We start from the raw sequence: 23,863 nt of genomic DNA, 5'->3' as shown, positions 1-23,863 counted from the left end.
TCAGCTGTATGAACGCTGTGCTGGGTAGCTCCTGGTGTGCAGGAATTAGGCAGGAGTACTTCAATGAACCACAGTAGTTTTCCCACTTTGTTTCCTCCCCCAACTTGTTATATTATCACCCTTTTAGTTTTCCATATTCTAATTCCAAGTTGAGTTCTTGGTAGTCATTACGTATAAGACCTATGGAGTACCTATTTCTTTCATTATGTGTTTTCTCAAAACAAGCTGCTTTTCCAACATTCTGCCACCTTCCCTCATCATCGTTTGATTCTGAGCCTTCTGAGTGAGCTGGAAACACCAGAGTTTGAGGTGGGATGTCCTGTCCATGAGAATTCCTCAGACACTACTTCCAGACCAGAAAACAAGTTCCTACTATCCCAGCTTTATCAACTGCATGCCTCAGTAGGAAGAAGGCTATCTTTGCACTTTGGTTTTACAGTAACTACAGTTGGCCCTCCATATCTGTGGATTCTGCATTCACATCCAAACCCCCAAAAATTAATAACAAAAATGTCTGTACTGAACACATATGGGCCTGTTTTCTTGTCGTTATTCCCCCAAGAAATATATTGTAACAATCATTTATACAGAATTTGCCTTGATCTACCTAGGTAACCTAGGGATGAGTTAAGGTACACAGGAGGATGGGCAAGGGTTATGGGATAAAATTGCGCCATTTTATAACAGATTTGAGCACAGGTGGATTGTGGCATTCAAAAGATCGAAACCAATTCCATGTGGGCTATGGAGGGCAGAGTGGTTTGACTTCTTCTAGATTGTAGAGATTTGGATCTGATTTATCCAAATGTTAGTTTTTTATTATCTCAAGAGCCTAGAGCTTAAATAGCAATTTAAATGTTAATCCCAGTTCTTGGTACATAGCAGACACTTCGTTTGTTTCTTCAGCAAATATTAATTACTCCATGGACTCGACGCACAATAGGTTTTCAGATGATTTCTAACAGCTGTGACTTGATTCATTGTGGGAATTCGAATGGAACTTCAGAATTTAATCATTTCAAAGCTCCCAATCCACCTCATTTGCGGTTAATAAGGACATCCTCTTGTGTGCCAAGAAAGAGTCACAAGGGCCCCCTGTTGAGGTGCATTGGAACATTGGTACTTCTGTTGCGGAATCTAGAGTTTTCTGGCAACCAGGACACTGAATTTCATAGTAATGTGAGCATAGCTCCTTGCTCCAAGTCCTTATTGACATGAGAATGATAAGGGAATGAGAAATTAACACAACCACTAAAGTCTGGTCTATGGCTCCCAGCACTGCTGATTAAACACCCTAGCCCAGTTGACTACTTGTTCCTGCACAACTAGAAATGCCCATGCAGCCAGTGTGAACATCTCCTAGAGGCTAAACTAAGAAATACACTTTAAGCGGTTATCTGGAGTCTGTCGAATAGCATGTGTTTAATTCTGCCACCCATGACGATGATCATGCTACTGAGGAAGATCCAGATGTATGGCCTTTCCTTCAAGAATCAATTCTCCTCACCCATGTCAAGACCAGTCCAGACCATACCCCATCCCGAGACTTGGTTTTCAGGGTTCATCTCTGGTCTTCGTTATCAGTCTTTCTCAGCTCAGTGCCCACCACTCAGGGGACTGGACAGCCAAGGTCACACCTCCCAATGTGCACTTTCCCAGCCCTTCTTCACTCCTGTCTGTGAATTCTTTGCTTGACTCTTTTCCAGGTTTTCAAACTCAGCTCACCTCATGAGTGTATCTTTTTAGAATGCGGTTCTGACCAACCATGACCACCTCTTAGCTGCTGGGATACTACAATGGCTGGGATGCTATAACAGCTCATTCCTAGATGCTTCCCTGAGAACATTGGTTTACAATCTCTTCCCGCACCATCTGATTACAAGCTCTTCTGGTTGGACTCCCATATAACCCCCCTGCAAGCTGTAAGCCAACAGAATCATGTCCACAGTTACACCATTTCTGAGACAGCTTTCCATTTCTGTTCTATGCATCATTTCTATACAGCCTGTATCTGCTAAGACTACCCTCAAGGTGAATACTTCCCTGGTCCAATTCTCAAAAGTTCATAGGATGACTCTCAGTCCACAGCTACTCTAGATAGCCTGATCCACAGCCCTTCCATACTGTGAAGATGATCTAGCTAATGCAAAACAGAAACCCTCCTCTAGCTCTAGGTGAAACAGCTGGAAAGGTGAATACAGAAAATCAGCTGGGATGACAATGTTCCGATTGTAATTGCAAAGATATCCCAGCTGGATTACTGAAGGGATGTCAGTAATCCAAAACAAGCACACAAAAAGACAGGCTTTTCAAAACTGTATCATCAGAAGATGGCTTTAAGGAAGAACGAAGTTGGCCCTCTGAGCATTCCTACCTCTGGGCTTCCATGTCAGCCAGGTGGCTACTGACCACTTAGCAGAGCTTTTAAAACTATACAGGATGAGAGAGGATAGGGCAAAGTCCTGAGTTAGATACCTAACTGTTCACTATCTATTCAGAAGTCCCCAGAGCTTAGCAGAATGGCAAACTATTCATATCTAACTAAGTGTCTTCAGGGATTCAAGTTTTGCAGTCTCTCTCACTGAAATGGCCATTTGGCATAATGTCATTTCTGTACTAATGGAATTAAGGATTCATGTTTCTGCTTTTGTTATTTCCAGCCAACCTAAACAAACCATTGGGTTTTACTCGGGGCTCAGTACTTAGGTGATATGGGCAGTAAGAGCCAGACAGGTCTTTGCTGCTGGCTCAGAACTGGGGCTTTATAAATTTACCATTGAACCTTTCTCTGCAGTTATATTTCCTGACTTGGAAAGTAACAGATATTTTCCTCCTTCCTTTGCTTGAAATATCAGTCTTCAGCATTATACAAATAACAGCATCCACAAAAGAAGCCATGAAAATGTGAGGGTATCACAGCGCTCTAACCCTCACTCTGAGCAGATGATGGAGCTGAACCCCCCTGTCACATATTTGATTACTGTCATGTGGAAACCACACATTGCTCCAGCATCCAAACTGTGTAATCAGCATTGTCCTAAAGCTTATTCCAAGCCAGCTCCCTAACCAAGCTTTGGATGAGATTTGGATCCAAACGTAAATGAAGATTGGTTTCAATGTCAACGCTTTATGTCAGTCTCTACTCAACTTGCAATAGACATCCAGCATGTCGGCAGGCATAGCCTGAATGTCTCCATGATCAAAGCTGAATCAGGATCTAGGCTGCAGCATTTAGAAGCCAAGGAATCCACTTGTTTCAACTGCTTTTCCTTATTTGTAAGACTGAATACAGAGATGCCACAGTGACCAAGTTCTGATGGGTGAGTCACCAACATAGAAGGCTTCCCCAGGGATGCTCAGAGCCTGGCATCAGATAACAGAGAACACGTAGCTACGTACCATATTTGACAAGGCAAAGAAGTCGTGCACCTTACAACTGGCAAGTAGATATACATTAACAACAAAAGTTTTATGCTTCCTAGGTTTTCTGTGAGAAAGAGGATTCCAACTGCATCTGGACAAATTATGACTTCCACTCCAGACAATCCTGACACATAGAGTCAAGTAGAGCGATTAAATGTTTTAGATTTCCCGAGATACTTTCAATTGCAAATGAGCCTCTCTGGATTTGTTATCTGCTATTTAATTATTTAACATGTTTATTAACACTCCTTTTGGGCCGCTGTCTTGAGTTTCTATTGCTAGGACCATGACCAAAAAGCAATTTGGAGAGAAAAGGGTTGAATTACCTTACACTTCCAGGTAACGGCCCATCAGTGAGGGAAGCCAGGGCAGGAACTCAAGAAGGACAGGGACCTGGAGACAAGAACTGATGGGTTGACCATGGAGGAGTGCTGCTTGTTGTCTTGATTGCCACGATTTGCTCGTCCTGCCTAGGACCTCCAGAACCTAGGTTTATCATCCCAGAAGTGGTCCATGAGGTAGCCCCTCATACATCAGGCATCAATGAAGAAACTGTCCTCCAGCCAGTCTGGTAGGGGAAATCTCTCAGCTGAGGCTCCCTGTTGCCAAATTACTCTAGCTACTGTCAGATTGACTTTAAATCAGCCAGTACAGCCATGCAGACGCCAGGATCACCCAGGAGGTTCTGACTCAGCATCATATTCACGAGCATCCTTTTGAAGCAATTCTACTCCACACCATCCACAATTGCACTGTGTGTCAGTCCTGAGTCAGCTCTGGCTGATATGATGTCCATCATGGGATCTTCTGATTCACCCCTTCACAACTGAGCTGCAGTATACTGAGGTTTCCTTCCAGGTCGCTGACATTGTCACATCAACCAATAGTCTCGAGTTTCAAGGCCAATTGTCTGTAAGTCAGCAATCATGGCACCGAGAGCACTCTGGCTGTAGGCATTGAAAATTATAAATTCAGGCCACAGGTGGACCTGTGTAGGAAACAGTACCTTGTTCCGTCCAGGAACTCATATGGTGGTAGAGGACTCACTTCTTTGGTTGTCCTCTTCCCTTTGTGTGCACATCATGAAATGCACTAGTGTGTGCGTGCGCATGTGTGCTCATATACACACACAGATGCACAAATAAGTAATATGTAAATCAATGCAAGGATATTTAAAAATAAATATTTTAAATATTTAAAAAGAAAAAATGACAAATTCAAGTATAGTTTCAACCCAGTTGTTAGGCATCTGGCTGGAATTTTGTTTCATCTGACCACTAGGGGGCATTTAGTCCTCAACTATATCCTGTGAAGGTCAAGAAAGCCTTGGACACAGTCTGGATGGGGTGAAGGTAGGATCACTGCTAAACTTAGATGACAGGACAATAGATTGGTACAGATGACAGAAGGAACTGGGAGAATTTAAGCACCACGTTCAAAGGTAGTGACTTGTCTTATGACCCTGCATCCAGCACTAAGCTAAATCACTCCACCATCACAATCTCAGCCAACCACTAACTTCGTCTCAGATGGATTTTATTTTTACCATTATTCTGGAAAAAAGAAAACCAAAGTCAGAGAGTTTCTTGCCTGCCATATGTCTCACCTGTGAACGGACCAAAGCCTTTGGATTCAGTCAGGTTCTGTTGCTCCATTTACCTGTGTGTGAGGTGTTACTCCCGTGACCCTCTTTCCTCAAGTCCGGACACCGTAACTCTCCAAACCTTCATGCTACCCGTGTGTGTGTGTGTGTGTGTGTGTGTGTGTGTGTGTGTGTGTGTGTGTGAGAGAGAGAGAGAGAGAGAGAGAGAGAGAGAGAGAGAGAACAGCATGAAAAATTAGCCAACAGCTCAGTGTTTTCCTATTTGTATTTGATGAGGTAGGATTAAACGTGAGTGCTTCACCTGCCTCATGTTTTATTATCCTGTGTAGCATCAATGCTTTAGGTTATTTAATCTGCTTCACAGTGGATACTTAATAGGTGTTGCATAAATAAATACATACACAAATAATAAATAAATGCCAACTCTTAGGAAGAGCCCAGGAATCTACAGTACTAGACTTCCTCCAACTGGGAGTTTCCTTAGGACCGCATCTAAAGTCTCAGACATGGAGAGCCTGTATGGACTGTTTGTACAGGATCTGCCCATTGAACCCAGAGGAAAAGGAACCTTAATCTGCTCCCAGAGCTCTTTACCCCTGCAAATCCCATCTTCAACTCTAAAGCAAGTCCGGTACTAGGTCACACTGTCTCCCCAGCACTCCTGAAGGAAGTTTGTTTTTCACTGGCATGGCAAACTGGTCATTGATTATACTATACCTTCACTCACTGCGTGCTCCCAGTGGGAGCAGATCTGAGCCCCACGCCTATTTGAAGCTGGGATTCCTCAACCTGGAACGTACTGCTAGTATATACAGAAAGCTGACCGCCACTGTAGTCCCAGTAGACAGAAAATTAACTTCCGTAAATGTGTCCTTTGGTTCCACCAAAATGTGTACTTGCTCGCCCACCATGTGAAGAAGGGACCACCCTTCTACCTATCATGTCACTGTTGACTTTTCTGCAGCTGGGATCTGAGTGCACTCACCGCAGGTGGGGCTTTATGTGAGGGGGAAAAATCACGAAAGAGATTTAATCTGGAATGATAATATTGACTTTCAGTACTAGAAACTGAGTTCTCCTGCTCAGTTCTTCTCCTCTTTTGACTTGTCTGTAAAATACTATCAGAGTAAATATAACTGAAAAACATTCTGTATCAAAACTAGGAAATAGGAAGCCGGGGTGGAAGGCACAGATTTGGAAAGTTTAAGACCCATCTGAGTCCATCCTGGGCAACTCAATAATTTTCTGCCTCAAAATTAAAAGGAAAAATGAGGGCACTCAATGCTTACTGGCATCATCAAGGCCTTAAATTCACTCCAAACAAATGAAAATAAAGAAGAGGAGGAGAAGATGAAATTAACACCTTCCCTGATGGAGAGGAAACATCACAAGCAATATAACTCCCTTTCTTCTTCACCCGAGGTTGGAAGAGATCAACAGAGACCAAAGAACTTCTAGGCAGGGGTAAAAATAAATCATTCTTCTGGCGCTCCAGACAATCTGAGAAAAAATGCTGGGCATGTACAGAATCAAATAATTTTCAAGAAAGGAAATTGCTCGAGGTATCAAAACGCTTCACTCTATAAAACTGACTTCCTGAAAGAAATGAAAAAGTCTTAGAAATTCATCTACATCCTCAGCAGACTTAAGTGGGCACGGCATTAAAAAGAGGGCATGGATGAGTGCAGGGAAATACTGTCTTCACATGGAAATACTATTACTTCAGAAACACAGAGTGAAAAGATAGCTTGATGGGTAAGATAGAAGAGCACTCGACAAAGTCTCATAAAATTTACAGTAAAGGAGGGAAAACTAAATAGGATGGACACAGGAAGAGGAGAGAGACGGAACATCTCAGAGGTCTACACAGTCACCTAGCCATGGCAGAGGTGAGCGTAGACAGGGGCAAGAAACCATCATAGAAGTCAGTTTACCTGACTCTTAAAGTCGAACATTTTAATATAAAAAATGTCAAGAAGACTCACAGTGAAAGAAGACCCAACCTAATAACTTTGTGTCTATGTCTCAGAAACACTGAAGGAAAGAACAAAAGATCAAACATCTAACTAGAAAAATGAGTTGCTGCAAAGACAAAGAAAGCACCAAAAGCAAGGCTGCTCTGCACTTCCACGTTTGCAATGCATGTCTGCAAAATATAAACAGAACACACTGCCATTCCCCAGCAGCAGATGCTATGCAGGTACAGAATTCCCTCTACCGCAGAGGGTTCAGATCCTGTCCCAAATTTTCTAAGTAAAACCAACAGTGTTGCAGATAGAAATTAAGCAAACAGAAGTATGAGCTTGAAAAACCATAATTAATAGCTATATAATTCTTGGTTTATGACACTTTAATATACCTGCCAAAAATGATTGCTAGGAAGATATGTTAAAATTTATTAAGAGTCTGAGGAGTAATGCTCACAAATTATTTCAGCAGAGCTCAGAGGCTTAGGAGGGAATAAAAAAAATCAGTAATTTCCAAGTTGGGAAGCTTCAAAGAAATATATAAAATGAGTCACTGTCATATAAATCACCATTTGTTGTTCGGGGAAAAAACTAAATAAAAGATACCATTTTCAGAAGTTTTTAGATACAGGAAGTGATAAAACGTTTCAGAGGAATGAGTTGTACTTTGGCATCATCTAGTCAAGGGGTTGATGTGGTTCCTCATGCCCCGCCATCCCATACCTATACACATATATAAGAGGTACACAGAGCATCACTGCCTCTAACAGCTGCAAGCCATGTGTCTATTGAAGTTCATGGAAGAGATCAACTGGGCATCTGGGGAGACGATTTAGTGGGTAAGTCGCTTGCTTGCAGGCATCAGAAATCATGTAAAAACCTGGACAGAGTTAGTAACCTGCAATCCCAGCCATTTACGGGTGGAGACAGAGGACAGGCTGAGTGCTCCAGGTTTAGTGGGTGACTCTGCTTCAGTTTAAAAACATGAAAGGAGAATGATCAAAGAATGCATCCTACATCAACTTTGGTCTTCACACATACACACAAGTGCACAGACACACACACACACACACACACACATATATATATATATATACATATGTATATACATATGAATACCCATAGTCATACACAGAAAATAAGAAAATTATTTAAAAATTGGAATATAGTCATAGAGCAATACTACGCAACAATAAAACCCTACAACCATTCAACAAAATTGATGACCCTTATTACAAACCAAACGGGCAAGCGTCTTCGATTGAGATATGTCTTGAATGTGTCCTCAAATGGTTAATATGCAAACTTCATCTCCAGAGTGGTAATGTTGTAGTGGCTGAACCTTAATGAAGTAGGACAATGTGGCAGACAATTAAGCTATAATAGCTTAATTATAGTGGTGACTGAAAAGAAGTGTAGAAGAGAATTGGTCCCCATGGCCTGGCCTATAAATCGTCCTCGCTTATTGTCTTACCATATGACTCCCCTCTTATCAATGTTCCCACCACAGTGGTGTCTGCCAACTTGTAATGTAGCCAGGAGCCCTCTCCAGAGTCAAGCAGATGCAGATCATATATCATGCTCCCGAATCACCAAAGCTTTGGGTAGGTGAATTACGTCATGTGTTACCCAGCATCAGGTACTTTGCTATAGCAATCAAAAGACAAAGGCATGAAGCATATATAAGGTCTGCATGGGGAAATGCCTTGGTTGGTAAAGTGCTTACTTCACAAGCACGAGGAGCTGAGCTGGGATCTCCAGGAGGAAGGAGAATGTAGACAAGCAGACCAGAAACTCTAAGTATTTGTCACTCACCAAACAAGAACACATTGGCAAAAGAGAGTTCTTGTCATTGTGAGGACCCTGGAAATGCTCATTTCCATCCTCCAGCATTGGGCAGAACTACCACACAAGTTAACCAGTAATTCTGCAATGTCATTGGATTCTGCTACTTCTTTGCAATAGAAAATTCAACTAAGACAATATCTTATTATTTTTTATAACATGTATTGATGGAATTTTTATTATTATGAGAGATCCCTCAAGATGCTCTCATCAGCTTCTTCAAATCTGATTGCCACAGTGAACATGATGCCCTTGCATGGAACTTTAGTCCAGCCTTATTGCTGCTCCTGCAACCCAGGTCTTTGGATTTTTAGCTCAATGAGGCCATCTGCATGGCCCCAAACTCCTGGCTTCCTGTTTCATTTCTTGACACTGTATCTTGGATGCATTGCATTTCCTACAGACTAAAGGTCTGCGCTGTCCCTTTCTTCCCAGAACCTGAGTGAGAGGCAGATCTATTTCTCTTTTGTTGGAATGGGAGGTCCAGCCTTTTTTCTACCTCCTCATTCCTGTAGAATAAGATGAGCCTGGCAGGGTTGGATCAGACTGATACAAAGTTGTGTTCTCCCAGTTATGATGAGCCCGGGAATAAGCAGGCAGCCTTACTTCCCACATAATTTTACACATGGTCTACAGCAGTTCACCTTGACCTTGGGTAACTTTTTTATGGTGTGTCAACAAATGAAGGGTGATGGAGGAAGGTCATTGAGCAATAAAGAAACTGCTTGGCTGGCCCTGATAGGTTAAAAGATAGGTGGAGGAGTAAACAGGAGGAAGAGGAAGTGAGGTCAGACTCTGCTCTGCTCCTGTACAGACCCAACAGCTCTGCTCTCTGGAGCAGAGACGCCATGCTTAGCTCTCCCGGGTAGACGCAATAGCTCTGCTCTCTGAGGCAGACGCATGAAGCTCAGACCCACGATGGATTTAGGCTAGAATCTTCCCGGTAAGCGCACCTTGGGGTGCTACAAACAATTATTAGAAATGGGCTAGTTCAGGTGCGAGAGTTAGCCGAGAAGAGGCTAGATAGACATGGGCCAAGCGGTGTTTAATGAATACAGTTTGTGTGTTGTTATTTCGGGCATAAGCTAGCCAAGCGGCCGGGGTGCTGGGGACGCAGCCCCGCCGCTCCTATTTCAACAGAAGGGGAGCAAGTTCATGCAAATACAAGGAAGGTGGAAGTGTGCACAACTTTGCAGGTTCTGTGCTCTTTCCCCTGTGGGTGAAGAACAGCAGTGCAGGAAGTAGAGAGTGTCCTTTCTTGGATTTTTCAATTGTATCCAAGTACAGTAACCATCCCAAAGAGATAGTAAATCTAGAATCTCTAGGTGAGACAATGGAGGAGGTTATTGGTGACCCACTCCCTTCTTACATTAGGGTTGAAATAAATGTGTTCCAATGTCCAGTGAGTGCAGTACCTTAGAGATATTCAGGGGCCTCCTATCATAAGATGTTAAATGGGCCAACTCTAGTGTCTTGAGATAGACTAATTGCTAAGTGCTGATTGCTCATTGGGGTATAACATTTATTATTTGAAGCACACACAATGTCACACTCAAACTAGGGTTAGCTTTTACTATTAATAGGGTTATTTTGCTATTAATAAGATTAGTTTACTATTCAAACCATGGCACTTTGAGGACAAAGGTCAATTTACATAATTATTTGGTGCATGCTCATACAAGGATCATCCTAAGCAAACCATACTATGAAGTTACTGAAGTTATAACCCAAACTTTGAGAAATACTTTCCAAAGGCCTCCAACACACACTATTCTCTGTCACCGTGATCATAGTTCACAGACAAGAATTCTTTACGAGAGATTGTGGGCTTTTCTGATAGCCTATCAAGTTCAGAGCACAGAGGGCAGAGCGGTGACTACAGAAAAGCCTTTCAGAAAGACATCCATACTAGAGTCCAGCACTGGATGAATCCATCAACTCTTGCCGTTTTTTCCAGGAGCTGAGCACGAGCACTCTGTGGCTCCATCTGACTTGCCATACCATGCCACCCGCCCAGGGTCTCCTTTACCCTTTCCTGACCCGCATGCGCCACTCTCGCCATCCTTCCTGGCAGGACAGAACACAAGGACTATATTCAGGACATAAACACTTGGGCCTCCTCCCGGACCTCTGTGGCATCAACGTCAGTCAACTCCACAAATGCACCTTCCAAGCAAAATCAACAGCTCTTATTACACCCTTCTCCAAGTTGATCTACAATGTTTAAAAGATAAGTTCTCTATGATCAAATCTGTTGTTCATGCCCCACTTCCAGCACACCATTTGCTGAGTGGGGACTGTCAGCATGATGCATGGAAGGGCCCCTTTTCTGTATAGGCTTCTGGCAGAGAGTTGTTTGTCTGGCTCAACACAGCATTTCTCTAACAAAACTGAATTTCCCCATTAGAGTCAAAACGATCCTTTCCAGGCTAATAGCTTTACATCCTTAGGCTCTCTTGATGCCGTTCGTAGGAAGATGACTTTCGAAGTAGCAGACCATCTAGACATATAACTTCTCTGGTGAGGAGAGGACAAGAGACAAGGCCTATGACTTGGCAGTTAGCAAGGAAGTGATCCTCTAAGTGAGAATGACAAACATATTGGATTAAGTTATGGGTTGCCTTTAGCCTTCAAAATAACCAAGATCAGCCCTCTGGTTCTCTCACACAATTCTGCCTCCCTTGTCCCTTCCACTACTGGTGTCTTCGCTCCTTTTTCTTTCACATTGTGATGGTTCCAAGGCCCTGGCCTAACCAGAAACTTAGGTCTTCATTTGTAAATCCAGGGTGGAGAACTGAAACATTAGGCAATACATTCTAGGATTCACAGACCTGCTAGATTTATCCTGGACTTCTGACATGGATAGAGACTTGTAGAATATTCTTAGAGACTTGTATAATATCCTAAGTGTTAGTATTCAGGCATTATGCTGGCCCCTGTCACCTGGCAGGACACACCCAGGCAATATCCTGGCCAACTCAGGGTCCTGTGACTGACACATCTCTCATCAGTACATAGGTGCAAAAGGTCCCTGTAAGACACAAGCTCCACCTACTCCTGCTCTCTTTTGTACTGCTGGTCCTTGTCTTTTCTTCATCTTCCTCTTTCTCTCTTCAACCTTTATCTCAACAAAACTCCCACATTAAGTTCTGCCTTCATGGCGTGTCTGACCCACACATACCATGGGCTCTCACTTGCTCTGTGGCCCCTTGGCAGGGAGGTTGAGGATTTAATATGACAACCAAAGGGACCACATTCTGCTGAGAAGATGCGAGTGGGTAAAACAATATGAGTCCACCCAACTCATTTCCCAGTGTGCTCCACTCCCACAGCCTTATAAGCTTCTCAATATTTTATATTTACTAGATGTGTGTGTGTGTGTGTTCTGTGCCAGAGGTTGACTTCATCTTTCTACATTTTCATCCTTATATTTTAAAAGCATTTTTGTTAATTCACTGAGAATTTGATACAATGTACTTTGAACACATGCCCTCCCCTTCCCCAACCTCACACATAACTTCTACCCTCTACTCCCTTCCAACCCAGCTTTGAGATTTCTTTTTACTCACCCCTATTGAGTTTGGTTTGTCTTGTCTGATTAACATCTTAGGGATGGGGCTTGCCCTGGCATGTGGATGGCTTACAGAGGTCATATCTTTAAGGAAAACTGGCTCTGCCTATCCTGGAAGCTATCAAATGTCAGTAGCTCTACAAATCGTGGTGGGATCTTATGCCCACCTCCCCTTTGCATGCTGGAGTTTTGTCTAGCTTAAATTTGTGTAGGTTTCCTGTACACTGTCACAGCTGCTATGAGTGAGCATAGTGCCCTGCTGTGTCTAGAAAAACACTGTCCCCTTGAAGTTACCCACCATCTCTGGCTCTTACAGTCTTTCTGTCCCCTCTTCTGAAATCTAGTCAGTAGGGGTGAAGCATCCAAGTAAGGACCAACTTGGTTTCTCCACATTCTGTGACTCAAGGACACACAGTCTTTAGCCGTAGGTTAAGCCTATACCAAATGATTAACTAGCAAGAAACTTTTTCTCAAAATCTATAAGTTCACTGTCATTTGCTGATCAGTGAATTCCGTAGATCTCTCTACATTCCTAGAGCAAAGATTATTGACATGTACCACAGTGTCTAGCTTTTACCTGTGTGTTAGGAGACATAACTCACATCCTTGTATTTTCACAAACAGCACTTAACCCACTGAGCCATTTCCCCGTCCTCCGTTAGCCCATTTTGTTATATTAATGGATGGATGTATCTGTGCATGTGTGTAATGTATGTATGTATTATAAGTGTATATTTGTATACAGGTATGTCACAGCACATGGGTGGAGAGAATACTCTATTTGTTGGAGTCTCTTCTTCTACCATATAGCTCACAGAAATCAAAGTCAGGTTTCCAGGCTTGGCAGCAAATGCCTTTACCCACTGACCCATCTTTCACTTCCCGTCAATCCATTTTTAAGTAAAATACTTTATTCTATTGTGTGAACGTATTACTCTTATTTAGCCACTTCTCCTGCAGAGTCAAACAAGTGGTACAATATGTGAACCATAGTAAATAACAAACTCATACACACACAATGTAACATGATGTATTTGTTTTTTCATGTATATGTTTATAAAGCATTTTTCAAAGCATTGGAAGGATATACACTATAAGCAAAATTATTTTTTGCAGAGAATTGTATTTGCTATAAAGAAAATATATGAGTAAAGTCTGAAAGTTTAGAAAGGATATCAAGAGAGGCACACTTAAATCATGAAAGAAAATAAAAAGCTATATTTTTTTTCTGGTTTTAACTCTGTTATGGCTTCCAACAGCTATGGAGGATATGTGAATTCAACTCTCTGTGTATTGAAGTAGCAAGAAGAATTTTTGCTCTTCTGAAGAAACCAGCATGTGTTATCCCTTTGATACAGTGGCTGTAAATCTGGACTTTCTTTTTAATTCCATGGTCAGTTTCTGTAATGGAACTAGACATGGCTAGGCACTGCGTACATTTCTTGCACTGACTTAGAAAAAGTAATTTAAAAAATTGTTCCTAGGGAGAGGGGGTTTGTAACCTGAACCAGTTCCCTGTTTTCTTCTGTTTAAAACTTCACTAGCATAGCCTGGAAATAGTGGGGTGTACCTGTAATCCCCAACACTCCAGCGGTGGAGGCAGGCAGATCTCTCTGAGTTAGACCAGCATGGTCTACATATTGAATTCCAGGCCAGTCATAGATACACAATGAGAACCTTTCTTAAAAGAAAAGAAAGAAAGAAAAGACAAACAAAAACCATAAATACTATATTACAGTGAGTATGTAAAGTCCCATGGGAAGCCACACGGCTTCAAAACAGCTGCTCTTACTGGACAGAACTTCGTTGAGATGTGTGGATTTTGTATCTGCCTAGTTTCAATGTGTAATGTTTTTTATTTTCAAACTCTTTTCAATAATGTTTTAATTAATTATTAGATAGGCAAAGAAATTAAATAAAAATCACCAAAGCTTCCTAGTATAGTTTAACAGGATATATAAATTGCCTTGCTATACATAAAGTATGGCTTTAAAACAAAATAAAACTATGAAAATGTCAGGACAGCAGAAGAATCTGGATAAAATTATAGAAAGTGAACTGACCGAGATGCGAACAGACACATATCACAGATTCTTCTCCCTGCTGGGGAGCATGGCCTCTAATAAGATTCAGTTATATGTGAGGGTCTGAATGTGGGCATTAACTAAAAAAACCATAAAGGAGTCTTCTTAAGAGGAAGAAAAGCTGTCTAGGGAACCGATTGCCAGGAGAGCAGTGGGACTCATGGACATGACAATGGGAAGCTAGTGCCTGGGGGAGGAAGGGTTACAGTGGGGTTGGGGAAATGGAGGAGATGGGAAGGGAGGATTCAACAAAATACATTTTGTTTGAAAATGTCATAGTGAAACTATGTTTTGTGTCCTCACTAACACTAAGAAACATTTTGATGGTGTTTACCTTGGAATAGGGGGTTGATTAAAATAGGAAAAGAGCCAAAAAGGATATGATCTGCATTGTTCTGGCTTCTTAAAAACAATTAATTTTTCTGTTATCACATAATTTAGAATTAATTTTTAAGTAGAAAATGGTGTTAGTACATAGAGTACTAGCCATGGTTCTGCAGTGAAAAGATTTGAATGCAAGTGTATATAAAAGTATGGTCTTGGGCTTCAGCTCCTGAGTTTGTTACTTTACAGTGAGGTGAAGAACATGCACTCAGTATATTTGTGTGTGTGTGTGTGTGTGTGTGTGTGTGTATGTGTGTGTGTGTGTGTACTTGTAAGGTGCTGGCACGGCTCTGTCAAGGCTAAGCAAGCATTTGACCACTGAGCCAAATCTACAGCTCCATAAATGCTGCTTTGAATTTTGAACACGGATTTTTTTTTCCCCTGGGCTAGCAGGTATGCATTTTGACTTTCTTTTGTCATGCTGGGTGGGAACAAGAGAGCATGGTGCCCGGTGAACCACAATGTCATGAAAGGAAGCAACTGTTTCCTATGATTTTCCAAAACATCACTTATGATATTTAACACTTTCTCATAAAATAGATTTTATGCTAGGTAATTGTGTCGACCTGTGGCTCAATGTGAGTGTTCTGAACACAGTTAAGGTTGGCAAGGCTACTATGATGATTGATGTGTTAGATAAACAAAATATAGTTATGAAGTGATATTTTCAACTTTAAAAGGGTTGTAATTACATGATCCCACTTACTGTACAAGGTTTGCTCATATTGTGGAGGAGAATCCCCGTCATTTAAAATCGACGGACAATGGATGCTAATCACATCAATAAAAATACTTGCCTTCAGCATCTCAGACTTATGTTTGGCCAAGCAGCTGAATTCCAGAACCTAGCTACCTAACACACTGAATTTAGCTAGTTGAGATTTTTAGCTCTTGGGCTGCGGTCCTGGTCTGCTCCACTCTTAAAATGATCTTTCCTAGACCATTTGGACTGATTTGGTTTTGATTTCTGGCTTCGTCTGGCTTACTTTAGGCCCATGTTTTTTCCTGACAAGTCTTTCACTATATCTCACCTTGCATCTAGTCTATCACAGTTTATCTGTTTATTCTCTGTTATGAATGTCAAGCAGATAAAAAGCTTCATTGGAAGTGATCATGGAAAATATCTTCTGAGGGACTTGGCATTTTAAGTGAGTGGCATCCCTGCTCTTCTTTTTTATTAATTATACATTATCCAGCAGAACTTTAATATTACCATCTTGTGAAATTTGTCAAAGGAAAGAGAGAGAGAGAGAGATAACCCATAATCATACTACCGAAAATAACCACTGTGAACATTTTACTGCATTCTATTTCTTTCCCTATGTGTGTAATTTTGCAAAATTGTAATCATACCCAGTATAAAATTTTTTCATGTTTTCCCACTTAAATATTATATTGCAAGTATTTTTAATGTCACTACCAAATCTTCATCACTTCACCTTTGATAGCTGCACAATAGTTCACCAAATCAAAGAGTTTGGTTTACTTATCTATCTTATTATCTTCGAACACTTTTTCCCCCATCTTTGTGGCTGTAGTATTCTTTTATACACCCTGACCTCTCACATGGAGTTAAAATTACTTGGCCAAAGAAGAAGAATTTTCATTTGGGTCAGTTTACTCTACTGCTTATAGAAAGGAGTTGAGCTTCCCTGGGCTGGGGAGGAGAAGGGAGTAAAGAAGGGTTCAGAGAAACACAGTCCACTTCAAGCAAGGTGCCTGTACCAGCCTTCCCTGGAAGCACCTGGTCCTTTACCTCCTCTATTACAAGCTACTCTGTTTCTTTCAGACGGAACAGCTGATAACCCTGTGGGTCCTGTTTGTCTTCACCATTGTGGGAAACTCTGTTGTGCTGTTCTCCACGTGGAGAAGGAAAAGAAAGTCCAGAATGACCTTCTTTGTGACTCAGTTGGCCATCACGGGTAAGTGACTGTACCAGCCAGAGACGAGAAGCTGTATCCAAATTCCTGCAGTGTTAGTAAGTCTGAGAGTAATTTCTATAGGGATACAAATGCCATATTGGAACCATTTTCTCTAAGAAGTTCGCACCTTTACATGTCCATGAGACTCCATTATGGAAACAACTTCTTATGTTAGCAACATGAAAATGACACTTCCAGTGTCACCACAAAGATCTGTAGGGTTTCATCCTTCCTATACATAATAGCCTCCCTAGTACAGTATGGTCATTTGATCTTTTCATCCCATTTTAAGAGCACAGGAAACACATCCTTCCTAGAAAACCAACCACAGTGATCTATATTTACAGATAAAATGTGACATTTCCAGACCTTTGCAGATTTAAGTCTATGGACATTGCTTTCAAAATACATCTCTGCTGGAAGTAGCATGAAAATAAGATGATATCCAGGATTTGGAAGATCAAATATGAGCATTGTGAACGTCCAGCTCAAGAAGGGTGAAGGCAGCAATTCTGGAAGGGGAAGGGAGAACTGTACCAAGGAAGGAACTGCACTCTGGAAGGAAGGTACCACGTAGCGGGCACAGCAGTAGAGAACCTGTTTAAACAGGAAAATAAGGAGCAATGAAAAAGGAGCATTGCTCCATAGGCCAGAGAGATAAGGGCAAATGAGGCTCACAGGGAGTCTATGCAAAACCAGGTGTGGAGCCTAGGGGTATGCTAGCAAGAGGGATATGGGATTAGTTTTATTAAGGTTAGGTTATAGGGAAAGTGTAAAAGAAAGAAGTGTTGTATGTGCTAACAGGAACGATGGTAAATCTTCACAGGGACTGCTAGCAAGTCTCAATAGGTGCTGTTTACTGCTTCAGCTACAATATGGCTCCGGACTTCTTGGGAATTTAGGTGTGCCACAGTATGAGAAATAAAATACTGTCATCTTTCTCTTAAAGAAAATTGGTGCACATTTTATTTATTTAATAATATTTCAATTAATTTTTAAGAAATTCAGGCAATGTGTTTTAATTATATTCACTCCCTTCCTCCATTTACCCCAACACCTCCCTGCCTACTCAACTTTATGTTCTACATATCTAACAATATCTTATATATAAATATAGACACACATATAAAGAGAGATCTGTATAGGGAGATAATCATCTCTCTATCTCCATCCATCATCTCCATCTCCATCATCTCTATTTCTATCTCCATCCATTGTCTCTACCTATCTCTATCACCTTTATCTTGTCATCTCTAGCCCCATCATCTTTATGTCTATCATCTCCATTTCTAACTCTATCATTCCTTTCTCTATCTCTTTTTCTTACCCAATTTCTCTTTAAACCCACTGATTCCAGTCTGTGTTAGTCAACTGCTCTTAGGTGTGGCCCTAGAGTCTGGTCAACCTATTAGGGGTCACATATTTGAGAGAAACTAAGACTCTGTCCCTGCCAACAGCTATCAAATCCTCAGCTAGAGATGGGGCTTTGTACTCACTTTCCTTGCTCGGATTTTTTTTCCTGACCTGCATTTGTGCAGGTCTTGTGCATGCCATTACTATGAGTTGATGTGTGCAACTGCTTTGCTTTGTCCAGAAAACACTTCATTAAACCCACTCACTACCAAGAGCACTTAAAATTTTCACCCCCACACTCTGACACACACACTCCTGAGAAGATCCCTGAGCTTTGCGGTAGAGTTTTGGCTTAGTTAGCTTTTCTATTGCTATGAAGAGACACCCTGACCATGTTAACTCTTATAAAGGAAGACATGTAATTGGAATAACTTGCGTTTTCAGAGGTTCAGTCTATTATCATCAAGGCAGGACATGGAGGCATGCAGGCAGACGTGGTGGTGGGAAGGACCTAAGAGTCCTACATCTTGCAGGCAGTAGGAGTGAACTGTCTCACAGAGAGTAGCTTGAATGTATATTACACCTCAAAGTCTGCCTCCACAGTGTTTCAATAAGACCACACCTACTCCAAAAAGTCACACCTTCTAATAATGCCACTCTGTATGAATTTATGGGGGCTAGTTACATTCAAACTACAACATTCCACTCCCTAATTCCTATAAACTTGTAACAATATCCTAATGCTAAATGAATTTAGTTCAACTTCAAGAATCCCCATAGTCTATCGTTCAAAAGTCTAAAGTTTGAAGTCTTTTCTGAGATTCATGTATTCTCTTTCTTAACTGTAATCCCCTATAAAATCAAAATAATAATAAATTACAGATCACATACTTCTAATGTATAATGGCACAAGAGATGCATTACCATTTTTAAGTGTAGGGAAAGGAACGTAGTGAGGAAAATACTAGACCAAAGCAAAACCAAAAACCAGTTGGGAAAACTCCAAAATCTACATATCCATGCCTGATGCCAAATTGCTCTTCATATCTCCAACTCTTTCACCTTTATTGACTGCAACCACTTCTTTCTCTTTGGCTGGTTCCACTTTCCGCGAGTAGCTTTCCTCAGCAGGTTTCCCCCAGCTCTGGTGTCTCCAACATCTTACTATCTTCAAGGTAATCCAGGCTTTAACATTACAGCTTCATGCAATAGGCCTCCATTCAGGGACACCCTTACATATGTCTGTCCTCTGCAGCTTTTCTTGGTTTCAGGGACAAATTCCACAGTCCCTTTTTTCTATCCTTAACTCGAGATCCATGTGACTAAATCTGTCATTTTCTGTTGCTTACTAGGGCTAAAACTTGATCCCCTTTTTTCAATCACATCTTCACTAGCTTTCTGTTTTGAATAATTAGAACAGGCTTACCTGGAACTCCGCTATCTGCCAGCTTCTGCCTTACTGGGGCAGACAGTCTGTTCTCTCTCTTCTCTTCTGAAGGACACTTAAGATTGTTCCTATTGTTCCTTCCTGAGCCATGTGATCCCTCTTCCTCCCTCTAGAAGGGTGTATTTAATTCGATGGAAATCACTCTGTGGCAGGCCTCTACTCTTGCCTGTGGAGGACTATTTTTATTATGTTGATTAATGTGAGAAGTGACATCCTATTTGTGAGGGGGACTATCCTTTGGGCAGGAGATCATGGTATGTAGAAAATGAGGAAAGGGAGCTGAGTACAACCATCCATCCCATCCATTCATACTTTGTTCAATGCTTCTTAACCATGGATGCAAAGTCACCATTTGCTTCAAGTTTCTGGGGCCTCTACTTCCTTTCCAGGAAACCTGGAACTGTGGGGAAAAAATCTTCTCTACATGGTTTTTATCTGAGTATTTAATTATAGAAATAGGAAAAGAAATTAAATCAACAACCCAAAGCCCCTCCTCAACTTTAATTTCCAGTAAGTCTGGGTGTTTGAATTGTACTTCTTGAGCTGTGAGAAACAACACCGCCATTAAAAAGATATGAGCAGTTAAAGGGCCCTCTAGTTGAGAAGGTAAGGGTGTGATGGACGAATGTTCCTGAAGTCTCTCCAGCCAACAGAAGTCACATGCTCACTCTCAGTGTTATCCAGCAAATAGTAAAATGTGACAGACCCCAAGAGAGGGTGATGGAGCTGCCATTCATTGTGTTGCTCTGGCTGCAGTGTTGTAACCCACACACTAATAAAAAATGTGTATTCCCTTATAGTATGAAAACTTAGAGGTAGAAAGGATATCAACCTGAAATTTATTTTTTTCTCACAAATGACAAAGGAACAATTGAAATTTTATCATCTATTACGAAATAGGGAAGATACATGTTCTATTTTAATTCATAGTCTGATTAACCTGGAGTTAATTTATCATGGTGTCGTGAGAATGTTTATATATACATATANTATATATATATATGACTTCTAAAGGGTCACAGCAGAAATATTTCAAGTGAAGAAAGATTTTTGAACACATGGAATATTCCAGAAGTCTAAGATTGAGATTTGGGGTCCAAATGTCATATATTTGGAAACCATTGGAAGGCTCGCACTAACCAGGAGCTATGATTTCAATGTTATTGTTAGACAAGGTGAGAAGATGTGAGTGAGGATGGAGGACACAGACACATGCAGGCACCACTGAGGAACCCACTCTCAGAGATGTCTGCTTCTCCCGTGTCCCTGAGGCTCCCCAAAGTTTCCCTAGCCCAGAGCCCCTATACGTTTTGTCCCTGGCTGCCTGTTTCTCCTGTTCCTTCCAGGTTTCCTGTGAGCCCCGACTTCCATTCTCATAGACATCCCATCTTTATCAGATCATGTGACCTTAGGACCTGTAGGCCCTAACTGAGGGCACACCTTTCTTTTGCTTTCTTTAAGATTACCTGTAGAAACATGAACTTTTGTGCTTAAATGATAAGTGAACATTTGAAGAAACACAATGAGATCATTGAAAAGCAAATACCTTAAAACTGTGTACGTACGCTCTCACAACTGTCAGCTGCCACGAGAATTTCTCAGTTCTGTGTGGTTCCAACCCTGGGTCTTGTCTTTACTTTTCAAAACATGTTCTTCTACTTCTAAATGTCTATTATCGTACGTCAAAGAATTCTAACTTTTCTTTGTTTTCTTTGTGTTTTGCTTTTGTCTTCTTTTTTACTCTCCACAATACCATACCCTTTAGATTTCAAAGTCAATGGGTGCCTTTTATAGAGAGAAAGTGAGTTCCTGTCTAAGGAAATAACACCAGAGCCAGTACAGTAAGCGGCTCACCAGCAAGCACAGGATTCACATTTATGCTTAAAATTCTCATGGCCAAAACGGTGCCCTTCTGAATTATTTTAAATTGTGAGATTCATGGTTTCAGCTATGAGAATATTATGTGGTCTTATGTCAAACAATTTGAACTTGTCAGTTTATGCTCAATAGTATAACCAATAATAATTAGAACAACTTTTAAACTTTTTTTTACAAGGTAGCCATCAGTATTAAAGCAAGCTCAGACTTGAGGGCAAGCAATACATCCTATAGAAATAATTTTTAACACAAAAGAGTTATAAAATGCAGTCCTTAATAAGTGCGAAAATATACAAATTTTTACATAGTAAGCTGTGTGATATACACTTAATCTAAAGAAGGTTAGTTTAAAAAGGAGTTAAAAATATTAGAATTACTAGACCAGAAGATAGGCTATACCAACAGTTGCATTTTATACAGACTAAATAATCAAACCAAAATAACAAGTTCATCATGTATACTTTAAAAATTATCAGTTATAGTCTATTCATAAAAGATGCATCTCAATGTAATACACCAAAGGTTAAAATTTAAAGGAAAGAGAAAAAGATTGTGAATCAGTATTGGCTAGCTTTCCAGACAATTATCTTATCAAAAGAAAATAAAACATTTGCTTTGGTTTATAATTTCATAGACTTCAATCCATGGTGACAGGGCTGTGTTTCCTTTGGGACTCTGATGAGACAGAAAATTATGGTGGGAGCATGTGAACACAGTTAACTCCCAGTGGCCAGAACAAAAAGAATGATAGGAGGAAACAGTACCAATCTTCCCTTCAGGGCAAACACCCAGAGGTCTAATGTCCTTCTACTAGGCTCTAACGCCTAAAGATTCTGTCACCTTAAAGGAGGACTACAGGTGAGGAATCAATCCTTTACCAGCATGTGGGCTTTGTAGGAACATTCAAGGTCCAAGCTACAGAAAGTAAGTAAAGTGATTAAAAATAGCTAATCTCCCTGAGTTAGAGACCAAACAGTGCCCACTAGGCTAATTCTCAGTGAAGCCATATCTCACAGAAGACCCTAGAACTGTATGTAGGTCTGCTGGTATACAATCCAGCCTGGCCTCAGATTCCAAACATAAGGTCTGCAGTACAACTCTGCACTCAAGGAGGCAGGTTTCCCAGAGACTGAGACCCTAAACCCTAAAAATTCTACTTGCAATATGATATGTCCTGCTGGGTATTGTATTGACATGGGTTTGTTATTTGTTTCTCTTTCCCTGTTTCTTAATTTTGGAATCGGATTATCTACTGATGACTTCCTCGTCATTCTGTTTTGGAAATATGCTACCTATAGTGACTTTACAAGCTCACCACTGTCAGGGGACCTGTTGAAGGAGGACACACACCTTGTCTTACCCATTTAGATTAGACTCAGGTTTGGAGGGTATTTTGAGTGAAATGAACATATTTTCCATTGAGAGCTGAGATGAATAATATTTTTTTGGGGGGGGGGATCCATGGTGTTAATTAATGTCCAATGCTATCAGTGTAGAACCTTCCAGAGGTGACTGGGCCTTAGTGGCTTCACCATCACAAATGGGTTAAGATATTATCATGGGGTAGATTTTCTATTAAAAGGAACTAGTGTTTCTCTCTCTCTCTCTCTCTCTCTCTCTCTCTCTCTCTCTCCTCTCTTCTCTCTCTCCCTCTTTCTTTCTCTATTTCCCTTTGTGTATTTGTCTCTCTCCTTCCTACCTCTTTGATTCTCTGTCACTCACAATGAAACAACAAAACGGCTGTGACCAGATGTTATCCCCTGATCTTTGACTTCCCAGCTTCTTGGCTGTGAGGAAATGATTCTCTATCTTTTATAAGTTATCCAGTCTCAGGCATTTTGTGAAAGTAGCATCAACAGACCAAGATAATAAACACAGAAAACCAAGTGAAAAAAGACTCTGCAGCTATGTTAAATGTTTATATATTCACAATCCTTCTTGTGCTCTTCTGAGATTCTTGTACCCTTATCTTTGTCTTGATAGTTGCTTTAGAGGAACAGAAAGGAAGCTAAGAGGGCTTGTAAGGTTAATCCTAATCTATTGACCAACAATTGGGTTTACAAATTTGCAACTGTTTTCCTCTTGAAACAATGCATCACATACATATTCAGAATTACTCTTGATGCAGTTTATTTGCAAAATATTTCACACCAAGGCAGAGCAGAGGTTTCAATCTCAGATGCCTTTAGGGGTGCAACAGAAGATGAACACGAGTGAGACAGGCACAGTGGAGGCCCAGCTGGGTGCAGCGAGCACCCTGCCTAAGGCATTCAGACCCAATTTTTCTCCAAGACTATGCTGATCAAACAAAGTGCACACTGCACATGATGGCCATATTCGGCCTGAGGGTAATCTGCTAATAACCACAGATATAAAATTAAAATTA

At 41.0% G+C, this 23,863-nt stretch overlaps 1 protein-coding gene across 2 annotated transcripts in view; it reads left to right on the top strand.

The window, feature by feature from the left end:
* Npsr1 (neuropeptide S receptor 1) overlaps positions 1–23,863 on the top strand; it is a 190,017-nt gene that overhangs the window by 16,449 nt on the left and 149,705 nt on the right. For both annotated transcript variants that reach the window (XM_050124886.1, XM_050124885.1), the window contains exon 2: positions 16,667–16,799. In XM_050124886.1, coding sequence (XP_049980843.1) covers positions 16,667–16,799 — 133 coding nt within the window. The remainder of the gene's footprint in view (positions 1–16,666; positions 16,800–23,863) is intronic.

Source organism: Alexandromys fortis, unplaced genomic scaffold (genome assembly GCF_014885135.2).
Source record: "Alexandromys fortis isolate MF-2015 unplaced genomic scaffold, M_Fortis_MF-2015_v1.1 scaffold_204, whole genome shotgun sequence".
NCBI classification, from domain to species: Eukaryota; Metazoa; Chordata; class Mammalia; order Rodentia; family Cricetidae; genus Alexandromys; species Alexandromys fortis.
The sequence above is the reverse complement of the archived record's forward strand: the minus strand, read 5'-3'. Positions and strand labels throughout refer to the sequence as shown.